We start from the raw sequence: 15,369 nt of genomic DNA on the forward strand, positions 1-15,369 counted from the left end.
TATTTTTTCAGTATTTTTCTCTATTTTATACATTTCACGGCATTTCGTGTACAGTCAGTTTCACTGTTTTGTTGATGTTGTATGCTCTTCTCCAGTCTCTGCAAGACCGTATTTACTGATAGCTGGAGCAGCAACAAAGCTGAACCTGAAAAGGCAACGGGCAAGAGTGTTCACAGAGAGAAAAGGAAGGAGAAGAGGGATGGGCCCAAGCATGACTGATGGTGTGGCTCTTATGCCTGCCCAAAAAATCAATTTAAACATCAGCTGGAAGCATAAAAATTCTTAAAATATTTTAAAAGGATTTATTTTAAAATTCAAGATATGCTATGGGCTTCATCAGAAAATTGAATTCAAATTAGTCAATTTCAACAAAAAAAAAATTCAAGTTGACATTGTTCCTTTAAATAAAGTAGTGCACTTTTATTATAGCAAGTATAATTTGGTATGTTGCAGAAGTATGCTGAATTTGTTAACATTAAATATAAAGGTAAAAATTTTAAAACTGTTTACTGAAAGTTAGGTTCTCTCATCTATTTTTAGGCACCTAAAAGTCTTATTTTCAAAAGCCCTGAGCACTCAGCAGCTCTTTAGAAGGTGCTGGGTGCTTTTGAAAATGAACCCACTTATGTAGGTGCTTGAATATGGATTTAAAAGTAGTACCTTTAGGCACCCATTTTTGAGAAAAAAAAATTTCAGCCTAAACAGTATTTTTCTAATATGATAATATTACATGTAAGTATTAATCACTTTGCCTGCTTTTCAGAGGCTGCAAGCTCGAGCTGTATATGACTTTAAGGCTCAGACCTCTAAGTAAGTATTAATGTTTTGTTGTTTATTTAAGAGTAAATTAAACCAGGGCAATCTTTTAAATACGTGTCTCAGACATCTGTCTTTGCCCATCTTACCTGTTCTAGCCAATGATCAAAGATTGTGGTAATGAAAGCTGTACATTTCTGTTGGGGGACACCAGCCTCAAAAAGGCTACCCAGAACTTTGCTCTGCTTGAGCAGTAGCTCATGAATAAGTAAACTGTTTTTTAAAATGTTTGAATGATGAAAATACTTCATAATATTTGTTCAAATGTGTGGGCACCAAAAACGGAGCCAACCAAAATCACTAGCCAGCTTTGAAAATCTTGACCAAGACTTTTAACATACACCTGTTTCAAAGGAGCATATTCTATCAGAATCAGGACAAAAGAAAAAAAATACAAGGGGCCAAACTCTGTTCTTGTTAATATTCACACAACCCCACTGAAGCTCCTGGAGTTAAGTGGGTTTCAATGAAAACAGAATTTGGACTTGTATTTCAAGAAGACAAGACGAATTTGGTAGGGAAAGGAAAAATATTTTCATATTTCTTAGAGTATTACAAACAATTGAGATCAAAAGCTATTGAAAAACTACCCTGACAATAACCCTTTACTTTTAAACAATGACCTAGATTACTCAACATGCCTTTTGATGCCCTTTTTTACCTAAATTTAAAGGACTGTTATGTGCATCTGTATTAGTAATTCACACAAAGATCGTTATTGGCTGAATCTTCATGCTCAGTAAACTGAATACTTCTTTATAAAGAACATGATCCTGTCTTTTACGCCAGTGAACCATGCAGAGTGGGCTGAGTGGGGCATGGCAGAGGGTGCCTGAGCCCCCTTGCTGAAGCAGGGTAGAGTAGTTCATGAAGACATGGGAGGAATATGCTGTGTAGTGCATCTTTCTGCTTTTATAAAAGGGAGCACCTACCCACCCGTAGACCAGCAGCTAAGGTGGCACCTACACAGAAAGAACAGAAGATACCAAGCTTGCATGCAGATCTGCATGGCTTTGGGGCTGTGATGTAGATCAGGCCTATCTCTTTAATGGACCAAAATCAGAACTCAAACCCATATACCCCAAGTTTCATATCTGATTCTGGATGCAAACTTTAATGATTATGCCAAATCTGTAATTTACCATTATTGTATTATATATTATCTATAGCTACGATGCTTCTTCCTCAGATATTTATGTTGTTAAATTACAATCAGATCTGAATTACATGTAAACAACATGGAAACTTCTGAAGTAGTTAAAGCAGCTCAACCACAAATTTTAAAATGTCTGACTAAAATAAATCTGTTACAGGGAACTGTCCTTTAAGAAAGGAGATACTGTCTATATCCTCAGGAAAATAGATCAAAACTGGTATGAGGGAGAGCACCATGGAAGAGTTGGAATTTTTCCTATTTCTTATGTTGAGGTTTGTCTGTTGTTTGAATTTCTGGGATTAATTTTTTAAATAGATGCACAAATTACATGGAAATAATGGGAAAAAAAATCCATGTTTTCCTTTCAGAAACTTTCTACCCCAGAAAAAGCACAGCCTGCCAGGCCACCTCCCCCAGCACAAGTTGGAGAGATTGGAGAAGCTATTGCCAAATATAATTTCAGTGCAGACACAAATGTGGAACTGTCGTTGAGAAAGGTAACATCTAGATTTATCGTCAATGAAAAAAATCAACACTGAATAACAGTTCATAACTAAAACAACTTGAAAACTTGTACATAAATGCTATTGTTTCACCTACTCTGCAGTCACAGTAGTGGTACACACACAGCAAAATACTAGCCAAGGGATATTTGCAGGGTACTAATTAACTTTCTTTGTTTCGTATCTCCACGTATCTATCTATATATTTGTGAATGCTATAAATGTGCTAGGCATGCCAAACAGATAACTAGGTTGTACTTGCCTAATTTGCACATGCAAACATCTGGTTGCATGTATAAATTGGGTTATTGGGTATGTAATTGCCCAAGTTACATGAAAATTACCCAACTACACATTTTTCAAATGCCTCTTTCCTTAACTACAACTGTGGGGTCTGCAATTTTGTACATGCACCAACTATTTTGGGTATATAATAAGAGGTTTTAAACCTGTGATGGCTTGTCTCTGGACATTTTTGGAAGCAACCGTGACATTTTGGAGATTACCCAGACTAGTATGGGGTTCTGTTACTACCTGTCTTATAACTTTGGATTCCTTAATGCTATGTTGCTATGGCTTAGAGCCCTGATACCAGTAGCCATCCTACAAACAGATCTCAACTCTGGTTTCCACCAGCTTTGTTACTCCTTGCAGGATGACCTCCGCAAACCCTTCCGATCCTGAGTCCCCCCAGATCTGTCTCCCTGAGTACTTACCTATGAGATACTCAGACTTTTCCTCTCTGGTTTGTCACCCCCCAAGGGGTAAAACCTGCCTCCAATTATCAGTTCACTTTGGTGCACACACTTCACACAGTTTGCACACCAGACACCTCCACGGGGTAAAAATAAATAAATGTTTGTTTAATAGAAAAATCACAGATTCAAAGATGAAACAATGAGGAAAAGCAAACGCATAGAAGTTACACAGAAAATAAACATGAGGACACAATCTCAGGCTTTAAACCTATGTAACACTTCTATGTTACCTAAATTCTCTTTTCTAATACAAGTTACCTATAGCCTCTGTACAATTTTCCGGCATGCCCTGTCTGTCAGGGGATCCAGTTTTTCACAGACAGCACCACACTTAGATCTTGGCCCTCCATTTCTGGATAGCTTTCACTTCAAAAAACCCCTTCCTGATTAACAGGGTTTGCAGGGATTTTTTCTTCTTCTTCTGTCTCTCAAATGATGGTAATTCATGGTTACAAGAAGGAGGGAAACTCCCTTCTTCCTTAGTTTTCCAAGACTGGAAAACTTTTCAGTTGCAATGTCTTTCCATTAATTTAAATAGTTAACCATTGTCTTTCCCTGGGTTGTACAATACTAGGTGCTTGGAGCTAGTTTCATGTAAATAACTAGCCTGGGAGGTGCCCCTCCCTGCCTGATTGCTTCACCTCCTGTTGTGAGATGATGCTATAGTTGCATCCTAGCTACAATTACAATTTTCTACACATATATACATGCATACATTCATAACCATAACTTGCATACATATCTGCTAATGACCATTAAGTTCAGAACATTACCTGCTTTCATAAAAGATCTTACTTGACATATAATTATACACAATAACATTGTATGCAACCAGTTGATTCAGTTGCTTATTCTATGTGGTTCAGAACTCTTGGTCTTCACTTGGGATGTCTGGATCCTGAATGTCCCAGCAATATACTAAATTAATACTATTCCATAAAAAGAGAACCCAAGTTTGTGTTTCATATTATTGTCACACAGTTGGATATTATTTTAAGAGGTTTTATTATAATACAGACTTGTGTTGTTGTTTGGAATCTACTATCATGGCTGTAAAATAATTGGTGCAAGTTTCTAATTAAAGAAATATTTTTTCTCGGATTTAACACCAATATTTCCTTTCTAATTGTAGTACTAATTCGTGTTGTTTCAACAACATATTGTAATTTAAAATAAGTATTCCTTTTAACCATTTTTATTGAATAATTCCACATTAGGCATAGCAAGATATTAAATATTTATATATTTTATGAAGTGATACATCTTTATCATAAGATGTTTAATCCTCAGATGATCTGGTGATGAAAGGGCATCATTCATATACATAACAGGTTACAAAATTATGGATATGAAAATACCTTCCACTGAAAATCTGCTACACTGACTAGTAATGCAAATGTAAAATTTCAAACTTTGGATCCTAAATTTAGGTATCAAAACCCATGATTAGCGGGAGCTGAAGGGTGCTCATTATCTATGAAAATGAAAGTTGTTTATCCAGATGCTTAACATTAGTTACACACGCTTGAAAACATTTGCCATTAGGACCATTAAAACAAAACTACATTTTGTAATGGTAACATGCAGAAGAATGTGTACCCATAAGGAAATTCTGCCTCATTCACACTTTCCTGGTGAAAAAAGGCTGGTGCCAGATGGTCTGGTTGCCTGTAGTCGATCATCTGCTCGGCTGATTGGTGGAGGATGGAGGTGAACAGAGACCAGGTAACCTCGACGCCATCTGGCTGGTCAGCGAGAGCCGAGAATCTATTGCTGACATCAATACAAAACCTGTTGGCTAACGCTGACATGTGGAGAATTGCACTTATGTCAAACTTCTTCATCATCGCCAAGGGCTTACTTGCTCATCATGCAGTCAACCACTAGGTTTGTGGCACATTCTGCATCATGATATATTCTGCAGGAGGTGAAGAGGCACCTGTCACGTGTGATGATGTTGTCCAATTCCTTCTGAGTGACACCATCGTGAGAGATCCATGACATCCAGTGTATATATCGCCGCTTGAACCACAAATGGAGAATGGAAAGATTCTGAGAGGCACAGAATGTGAGCAAATGGCAAGAGTTTTATTGCTTGGGTATACCTGAATCGTGATGGCCAATGACCTGTTCAAGCCCAGTTTGCTGGGAGCCAGTAACTGCATTTAGGTCTACAAAGATCACAAGATTATCATATGGAGGGAGGTGTTTACTAGGAATTCCAATTGATTGTAGAAATGATCTTTGACTAAATCAACAGATTTCTCTGTTGGCGCATACACTACTGTGACAGCGAAGTGACCATGCTGATGTTTAAGACGTGCAATAAGTAGTCGAGAAAACATGGGTGTCCAGATTGTCAAGGAGTACTTGGCTTCATCTTGTAGTAGTAATGCTAGCCAATGTAAGTGGTTGGGGCCACCGGAATACACAAGTAATGAATCTTCCACATTGTGGCATCCGTGATGTATCAGCCTTGCTTCACTTAGTCCTGGGAGTGATATGCCAAGATGGTCCATTTTGCGTGAGACAGTGCCTGATGACCATGCATGTGAAGAGTTGCAACTTTCCAGGTTGCAATTTGGATGGATTGGCAGAGGTCCCAGCTATGACTGAATAAATTGTCACAGTATACTGCAGATGTGCCTGCCGACATCAGAGGAAGCGTGTCCGCAGGACATGAGTCCATAACATTTGTGTTAGGGGAAGACGGCACCAGCAGGGCATCTACCACTGAGAGTAGAGCAGCCAACCACAGCTATCAAAGGAGGCCTTCCAGACAATTACATTAAAGGCCACAGCCTTCCAGCACTGCGATAAGTACACTCATAATCAGCTGAAGTGAAAGTTCAATATCCTAGCACTCCGCGATTGTGAGGCATATTATAACCAAGTGATGTTGAATTTGGCTTAGCCGGGGAGACTTAAAGCTGGCATTCCGTGCGATTTGCAACTTCAGCAGTTAAGAGGGAGTCTCTATGAACGGCATCCTGAACCACAGCCAAGGCTGTCCATGTAAATCAGATGGTGACATCCTCTCATTATCCAGTGGCCTGAACCACCCTCCAGCTGCTGCTTCTTCAGAGCTGGACGATTTGGCAGCCATTGCAGTTTCGGACCCAGACACTTGTACTGATGCACCAACATTGGAGGAAATGAAGCGCACCATCTGCAAACTGAAAAACGGGTGCTAAGCCAGCACTGATGGCATCCCCCTAGAGCTGCTAAAATGTTCTATGGACACTGTTGCAGAATCACTTCTGGACGTTTTTTATCTGGTGTGGAGAACTGGAACCTTGCCAACCACCTGGAAGGACGGTATTGTGATCTCACTTAATAAGGGCAAGGGACTGTGCAGTGAATGTAGGAGCTACAGGCCGATCACCTTGTTATTCATGCCAGGGAAGGTGTTTGTGCATGTTCTGTTGATGTGTTTGGAGCCCCTGCTACATTGGAAGTGTTGCCCCCAACAGTCAGGCTTTATGAGGAACAGATGCACATTAGACACCATTTTGGCCCTCTGTTTGTTGTTGGAGATACACAGTGAGTTCAAGAAGCCTCTGAACATAGAGTATGTTGATCTTAAGGTTATGTTTTATTCAGTTGACTGAGTCGCGCTATGGAAGGCCTTAAAAGGACTTGCTGGATTTGATTAGCAAGCTGCATAATGGAACCATTATCTGTGTATGTCTCGGGGAATGGATGTCGGCATCTTTTAAATCAGTATCTGGTGTCAGGCAGGGCTGTGTCTTGGCCCCTGCACTCTTTTGTCAGGCAATGGATTTCGTAATGCAGCATTCCGTCAGGTCTATAGGCATTAAGATCGGTGATCTCTTGCTCTCAGACCTTGACTATATTGATGACACAGCTCTTCTATTATGGAGTCCTGACAGGTTTCACGAGGCACTCCAGTAAATGGAGGAGGAGTCAATTATGGTTGACCTCCATGTTTCATGGTCAAAGACCAAACTGCAAAATCTAGGACCAGGTCCATTTGCAACTCCAATCTCTTTGAATAATGAAACTGTCAAAGCAGTCTCCAGCTTTTGCTATTTGGGTTTTATATTCACCAATTCCTCCAACTCTCACATGGAGGATCTCCACTAGATTGGCATCGCAATATTTGCATGGGTCATTTACAACAAATATGGAATCAACATAATCTCATCATGACAACTAATTTCAGGATCTATTTGAGCTGTATTCTCTCCGTACTGTTGTACAGTTGCAAAACATGAACACTGTGCTGCTCAAACTGGGCAAAGCTGGAGGCTTTGGACACAAAATGCCAACATTGTATATTGGGCATAAAGTGGAATGATTTCATTTGTAATGCAGATGTTTATGGTCGCTCCGGTCTACAGCCTACTGAGGCTATTGTCCACAGATGGTGTCTTACACTTTTCAGACATGATGCGAAAATGCCACAAGACATTCTGGTGAATGCTGTTCTCCAGGTGGCTTATAACATCTGGGATAAAATTCCACCAACCGAGGCAAAGAAGGGGCCCAGAGGCAGACCCCCTATTACCTGGGTTCATCAAGTCTGTTCCAATGTTGGACTCTTGGCACGTCAAGCCCTTGTAGCTACACAGCAATGAAACAAATGGCAAGTGATCACTACAGCCTACTGTTCAGTTAAGCATTGAGGAAGATGACGATGGTCTGGTAGAAAGGAATAACTGATGTATTTTTCATCTTACATGACTGAGCCCAGAACATGACCTTATTGATGGTGATTCAGGGACTGATCCAGCACCCTTTGAAGGCGCAGGGAGTCTTTCCATTGACTTCAGTCTTGCTGTGTCAGGCCCATAGTATGTTTAATATGCCCTAAAATCAGGAAGAGGGAAGAGAAGGATTAGTTTTGTAATATGAATATTAAATGTGAACACTGTAATGTGAACTTCTATTTATAAACATTGTTAACATTCATATTTATTGCTGCTGGATTTTATTGCAACAAGAGTTGCTATCTTGACAGCCTGGTTTTAATGAAAGAGTGGCTGGCACTTATTTGTTTTTGTTTCTTCAACTAGAGAGGCTTGTATGATACTCACAAATCAGCAACAGAAACAAAATATACATAAATCTAAGAGAACTTTGAGATTGGAGGATGTGAACGTAGGGATTGAAAAAAGTTGTCCTGCAGGACACATGATAAAATGTATGTTGTATAAAACAAACCGGAGTTCATGAAATTTTATTAAGGAGAAAAGTTGAGAGGAGTATTGACTTTTTAAAATCCAGTTCTTTGGCTGGCTGAAAATAATGAAAGGTAACCATGCGCTCATCTTTGTTTTTGAGAGCGGATTCAGACATTGGGCATGCTCTATCAGGTGGAGTACCACTGCTGAATCTTTTCTCCTCTAGGAATTCCTTTTTACCTTTGTGGCATGCTCTGCTTTCACCAGTTCCAAATTCTTCTGGTAGCAAAGCACTTTAGTATGAGCTTTTTCTTAATTTGTATTGGCTTTTCAAGAAAAATACAAACCCAAACAACGTTTAAATTAATACAAGTCATTATTACTGATTACAGGAAGGGGCCAGGTCAGTGGTCCAGTGGAAGAACAGTGTGCTCTCATGTAGGCATCTGAGTTCAGAGGCTGAATTCAGAACTCAGACACCCACTGAGCAGGATAAAGTGCACCTCACATTATGGTTTAGTATCTGGTGTAGGAATGGCATTCATAGACCCACACGGACCGTCTCTTGCTGGAATGATAGTTAGCACTATGTGAAGTTAGTGGGGGAGATTCTGAAGTCTCTGACAGGGCCACAAAGGACTCCCAGGGAAAAATACAGTGATATGTTGCGATAAAAATATAAACTACTGTATTCAGAAAAAAGTATTCACTTGTCCACTGATAATTAATTTTGATAATGCATTACAGGGAGACAGAGTAATTCTTCTTAAACGAGTTGATCAAAACTGGTATGAAGGTAAAATACCAGGAACCAACAGACAAGGCATCTTCCCTGTTTCCTATGTAGAAGTCATCAAAAAGAATGCATCAAAAGGTGCTGGCGACTATCCGGATCCTCCAATACCCCAAAGCTATTCTAGTGATAGAATACACCATTTAAGTTCAACTAAGGTAAGGAAGATTTGTTTTTCCATCATATCTAGAGAGTGTTTATACAAACTCGTAAATCTTTGGTAAAATAACTAATACAGTTTAATACACATTTTTTTTAAAGAATTCAAGCTTTCTACCCACAGAAATCATATTTAATTCTCAGTCTTTTTCTGAAGATGGAGTTGTATTGCTAAATATTCATTGTATGACTTTACTTTTTACAGTTTTATTATACACTATGCGTTTAAGACTCTTGCTGCTTTTTGCTAAGAGCTGGTCTACTCCACAGAATTTAGTCAACAAAAGTCAGCTGACATTTGTCAACAAAACGGTGGAGGTGTACACACTGAACTGCTCCTCCCACCTATGTAACCTCCCTGGTATGCCAATATATTAAAACCACCTCAATGAGAGGTGTCAGGCTTATGTCGGTGTAGTTAGGGTGACACAGTGTCAGGGTAGACACTGCATTCCTTCTATGGACTGTTGTCTGTCATTCTTGTCAATTTCAGCAGAGCTGGGAAATTGACAAGAAAGCCGAGCAGCTGCCTCCCACTCTTCTGGAGAGCTGAGCAGCTGGACCCCCACTCCCGGTGGAGAGAAGGGTGAAAAGCCTCAGGTGGCTTCCCCTGATTCCTGGCAGAGAATGGGGTGGGGAGAAGCCCTGGGTGGCTGGCCCAGGTGGCTGGAAGGAGCTGCCAGCGAAGCTGAGAGACGGAGCTCTCAGCTCCCTACACTGCTCCTCTTAGGTCGGTAGAAGTGCTCCTGGTGAGGACGCACATCACCAACCAAGGGAGGGTGGTGTGGACATCAGCCACAGTAGTAATTAATGTGGTGGCTGTAAGTCAACCTAACATAGGTTGACTTATTTTTGTAGTGTAGACAAGGCCTAAGTTTATAAAATTAAAAGTGTAAAACTTAGGACATAAAGGGCATAATTTTCAAATATATATTAAATATCCTTCATGGATCACAAATTCCATAAGTCTAGTAATTAACTATTACATTATCTAGAGTATGGTCAGACAACAAATTTGGGCAGGAAATCAAGCCCACCAGAACTAAACTTGTTTGGCAACCTGGAACAGGATTTGAGCTTTGTGGGTTATGTTCAGCAGACCGTTACATTGCAATATGAACATCTTTTCTCATGACACAGCCCAGAAGATCTTGCAATCCCTAAAAGAGAGCCATCAGAGTGGCATGAGAGGGCTGTTTGCATGAGGACACAGCTGGTCAAAAATAGCCCTGTGCTCTCCTAGTCCATCCTTGGGTGCAAGGAGGAATCAGCCAATGACTTCTTTGTGTGACTTGCCTTCTTTCTTCCACCCACACTCCAGAAATGGACTCTTGTCATAGTGCAGGCTCCTTGGGGTGTTTTAAAGTATAATAACACTTGTGTTAAGCTATAGCGATGCAAATGTCATCACGTTGCAGTACACTTCAGATTCAGATTTTTGTAGCTATAATCTGAAATCAAGCTTCTTTACAGCTTCTCACACCTAGTCATAAGCACTCTCAAACCTTTCAGAAGTGTTTGAACCTCTCTCCACCGCAATCTGTGCAACCATCACAAATTAAGTTGGCTGATGGGAGAAAAGTCAGTTTCCACTGAAAGTTTTGTTCTGTTTTGATGATGAATAGACTTTGATAAATTATTCAGTTGCTTAGATATTACTACCTTCTAACAAAGATTTGCACAGTGTCTCTTTAGAGTCAATAAAAGCATGAAGATTTTTGTATGTGGCTTCAATTATTGTTAATGAGTTATCAGTCTAAAATTTTTTAACATCAAGGACAGAAAAAACCCTCCAAATGTTCATTTTTCCTTATTTGTTTATCTCCTTAGAGTATGTTCTGTTTGTGTGTGTAGTTTGTAAGCGCTCTTTCTTCAGTTATTGGTGCATTTTTGTTTCATTATCAGTAATAGTTAACCTCATTTCTTTTAACATATATTTTTATAATTATTCATATATTAATGCTAAGTTACAACATTAGAATAAGGAGAAGCTTTCCAACTTTCCTTAAAGATTTCCAGCAATTACCAAAATGACAGACAAGCCGGATCTTTGAATTTTGTGCCTATGGATAAACATGAATAGCATCAAATGTGAGATTTGCTTGAACAGGATATGGTTCTTGATCTTCAAATGTGCCCTATTCTTTCCTGGTCAAGGAAGGATGCTTTATCAGAGCAGTCTCAGCTGGTGTAAATTATCATAGCTCACTGGCGTTTATGGAGCTATGACATGTACAGCAGCTGAGAATCTGCTTTCTGGTGTGTTTACAGTTTTTTATCACAACAAAGTTAGTTTGAACTATCCAGCAATTAATAAAGAGAAATATAGACCAGGGACAGACATTCTATTTTCTTCTTCAAGCTCCAAGAAATAGAGACCCTTCGATCCAAACTCCTGCTGATTCCAATCTCTTCCCCAAAGTTTGGTCAGTTCAACTTTGAAGTGAGGGAAGATGTAAAATATTTAAATATCAAAGAATTACTGGGTGATTTTAAATTAAATATGAGTCTCATGTGAACCTAACTGCTTTGAAACAACAGCCGAGCTCTCAATGGAATGATGAGAACCTTAGCAATGAGTTCTGTGATAAAGAGTTAGAACTAGAGGGATTGTGGGGCTAACTATGATAAAACTTAAATTGTTGCTATCTCTGATCCAAAACTCTTATTGGGTGGGAAAAAATACATGTTCTTTTTCCTAGTCACTTCATAGAGAGGTAGCAATGATCAGTTTTGGCAGAATCTCTGAGAATATGGAGAATTAAAGATGGATGAATTTCAGGAGACAGGCACTTTTTGTTTCTGATAGAACAATAAGGGCACTGGGCCTTATTCTCCACTCTGTTAGACTAGCTTTTATGGTGATGTCAATGTACTTACTGTGACATAACAGAGTATAATACAGACTAATGAGTAGCTGTGTCACCCCTGCCTTCTAACCTGGGGTTCCTTTTACAATGCTTTGCTACTGTAGCCTCCAGCCTGGACTACTCACAAACAGCCTCCAGCATGCAAGTCACTCCCAGCTATGTCTGTGTGTGCTGCATCCAGACAGCCACATCTTGGCTCTTACCAGCCTTGGTTATGCTGCAGGGTGATGCCAACACACTTCCAGTGTTAGATTTTCCCCTAGCAATCTATGTTCTGTACTGCCCACCCATCAACTGAGCAATACAAGTTTATACAAAGTCCATTATTTCTTTAATAGAAATAATATGCACACAAGTTGCCTCTCCAAATGGAGTTTCTCAGAAACTTCAATTTAAATGCACTGGATTAGATAAAACATATCAAGTTTATTAACTACAACGAGAGAGATTTTCAGTGAGTAAAAGTAATGACACAAAGGAAATGGTTACAAGAAAATAAAGTTAAAATGCTACTGGTGCATAACTTAAATTATATCAGATTCAAGCAAAGTTTCTTACCATGTGTTTTCAGCAGTCTTACTGATCAAACACTCTGGGTCAGGACCCCTTCTCCCAGAATCCAATGAAGGCTTTCTTTGGTGCTTTAGATGTTCAGATTCGATGGGCAAGGAGAGAGAGGTGGGGTCCCTTGCATTGTTTGCCATTCTTTTTGATAGTTTCAGTCCCCCTTTTGAAAAACATTTCCAGCTGGGTACCAGGAGACAAAAAGTCTATGTGGAAGGATGTTCCCTGCTGCTGTTTTCTCACCTGTTTGAGTTTCCTTTGTCCCCACTTCCTGCTTGATGACTCTCTTTATTGCTTCAATGCAATTGAAGCAGAGCTCATATTCCTTTGTTTGAAACAGACGTATTTGTCAATCTGTGTGGAACATGTGTTGTTAACACCATACAGTGGAATCTTATAACTTTATATCTAATGTTACCACACACATTTTATTAGGACAATATTGATGCTGTGAGTTTTCAAATGGTACCTTACAAGACATACTTTGTACAAAGAGTATTACAATAGTGTGTAGAGTGTGGACACAGATACATTAGCACAGTTACCTCTGCATAAAACTATAACGAAGTGGAGAATCAGGCCCACAGAGTCTAGAACAGATGTCTACACACATGCATGGCAGTGGGAATCTATTTTTTAAGAAAAAACTCAAGGGTCTTTTATGTGACAGAAAGTATTTCTGCAGCAGCTGCTGCACCAACAGAAGTGGGAAAAAAGCAATACTGTACTAAAATCTCTCAAACCAACTTCTCATCTCTTAATTCCTCTATATATTCAGAAGAGGCAATGTGTGTAGAAAAAGTGTCTTAATTCTTCTTTTCTTACAGTAGCTGGAGAGGCTTTAGTAAACGTAAGCATTCCCAACAGAATACTTGGGTATAGCATGATCAGTGGCTTCACCTCAGGGTTCTACTTATTCTTTCTCCTCCTTTTCAGTGGGGAATATATCATGTAACCCATTATATCACTTTCTGCCTCTGGTGGCTCTTCCAGTGTTGGGGGGTAATTGAATATTGTTTGCATTATGTGGGATCTGTTCATTGTCAAAAACAAAGATATTCAAAACTATTGAATTTTGCAAGAGGCTTTGGTATCAGGAAATCCTATACCAATTGTCGAACTTCTCCAAAATAAAGCTGTCTACCTTGACAAAATTTCAGAAGGAGATAAGTAATTTGCCCTCTTCTCCCAAATCTATGACTCTCGAGGTCAACCTCTGTATAAGTAATAAAGCCTTATTTTCTTTTCTACAGTAATATTTAAAATCTAAATAAGCCAGATAACTAAAGAGATGTGCAGTCTAGAATTGTTTAGATTATTCTAAGAAGGAGATTAAAATCATTTTTTTTCATGCCAGTTTAATTTTGAGGATTACTAGTAACAAAAAATACATTTTCAGTATTTATTGAAGCAATGGATATCTACAGACGCAGTGTACGTATGACTCACCAGTCTGTCATTCTTACAAAAGGACTTTTCTTTTACCAGAGGATACTTCAATCAATATTATGTAATGCTTCTCAAAATATATTGCTATGTACTACACTGTCATCATCTTAAAAAGGATTGTTTACTGTCTACATTCAATTAAATTTAAACGTTATGTACCTTAACTAAAAATGTAATTGTATTTATTCAAAATGACATCAATTTTTAAATAAAAAATGCATTATGTAGCTACTGATGTCTTAATAAAAGTATGCAATGTATTTAAGATGTTTCTTTAAGATCACCAGAAAAAGGTGCAGCAAACATTAATGTTAGGACAATTAGATCATCCAGCTTGTTTTATTTGTATTAGTGTTTAATGGCACTCACAGTGAGCAAAGTCCTTTTAACAGCACAAGTATTCACAAAATAATAATGATGGTTTGGGGATATTACAGCAGCCTTGAGTGTACTATTTATCAACTTGTGATGGGCTCAGTAGCATAGAGCAGTAAGTAACATAATTCTAGCAGATCAAATTTAGGCTCCCTTCATGAACTCCGTGATTCAGATCTGTCTGGATGTTTGACATTTAAGCCTTCGGCCAGAACCTGATACAGTTTCACTTTTCAAATATCTTTTCAGCTGTTCTGATTCATGTACTAATGATTTCAGATATTTGTGCTCACTGAAATATCCTATAATTCAGAAAATGGCACATAACTTTATTTGCTTAATCTCCTCATATCTTAGTGCAATGTCATTTTTATTTATTCATTTATTTTTAATTCATATGTTTTTCCTTATGTCTAAAGTTGGCTTCCCAAGCATCATCCCCACCTCCCAGATATCATTCCTTTCCTTGGTCAGATTCTAATAAAGGGAATTTCCAGGCTATCACCACTGAATGGCTGTCACTGACTGTTGGTTTTCCACCTTCAAGCAGACCTGCCCCAACTCCTCCACCTTTTCCTGACAGCTTTCTTTGTGATCTAGAGGAACTCAACTCTTTGGCATTAACAGCATCCCAGTCTGTACCAATGCCCCCTTCTAATAACACTTGCCAAGTTAAGGATGGTCATTTTGTTCCAATTACGTCACCGAAGACCTCTCTCAGGTCTCCTGAATCTCTTCTTCAGCTCTTTCCTGCATGTACTTTTGTATCACTTCCTCCA

At 39.0% G+C, this 15,369-nt stretch overlaps 1 protein-coding gene and 1 long non-coding RNA gene across 29 annotated transcripts in view; one reads left to right on the plus strand and one right to left on the minus strand.

Annotated features, from left to right (window-relative positions):
- Positions 1 to 15,369, plus strand: part of SORBS2 (sorbin and SH3 domain containing 2) — a 400,789-nt gene that overhangs the window by 366,266 nt on the left and 19,154 nt on the right. For 25 of the 28 annotated variants that reach the window (XM_067551608.1, XM_067551605.1, XM_067551604.1 and 22 more), the window contains 4 exons: positions 764 to 810; positions 2,130 to 2,244; positions 2,341 to 2,469; positions 9,128 to 9,331. In XM_067551608.1, the coding sequence (XP_067407709.1) occupies positions 764 to 810; positions 2,130 to 2,244; positions 2,341 to 2,469; positions 9,128 to 9,331 (495 nt within the window). Of the gene's footprint in view, positions 1 to 763; positions 811 to 2,129; positions 2,245 to 2,340; positions 2,470 to 9,127; positions 9,332 to 14,165; positions 15,266 to 15,369 lie in introns of those variants that run through there. The other 3 variants (XM_067551619.1, XM_067551620.1, XR_010920450.1) reach the window with 3 other exon arrangements.
- LOC137155401 (uncharacterized) lies at positions 7,903 to 12,898 on the minus strand. The gene is made up of 2 exons (XR_010920451.1): positions 12,761 to 12,898; positions 7,903 to 8,066 (listed from the first exon to the last, which is right to left on the minus strand). It is a non-coding gene; the product is annotated as an uncharacterized lncRNA (long non-coding RNA).

The sequence above is a fragment of the Emydura macquarii genome, unplaced genomic scaffold (genome assembly GCF_026122565.2).
Source record: "Emydura macquarii macquarii isolate MOO-44397 ecotype Brisbane River unplaced genomic scaffold, CSIRO-AGI_Emac_v2 contig_1363, whole genome shotgun sequence".
In the NCBI taxonomy this organism is placed as follows: Eukaryota; Metazoa; Chordata; order Testudines; family Chelidae; genus Emydura; species Emydura macquarii.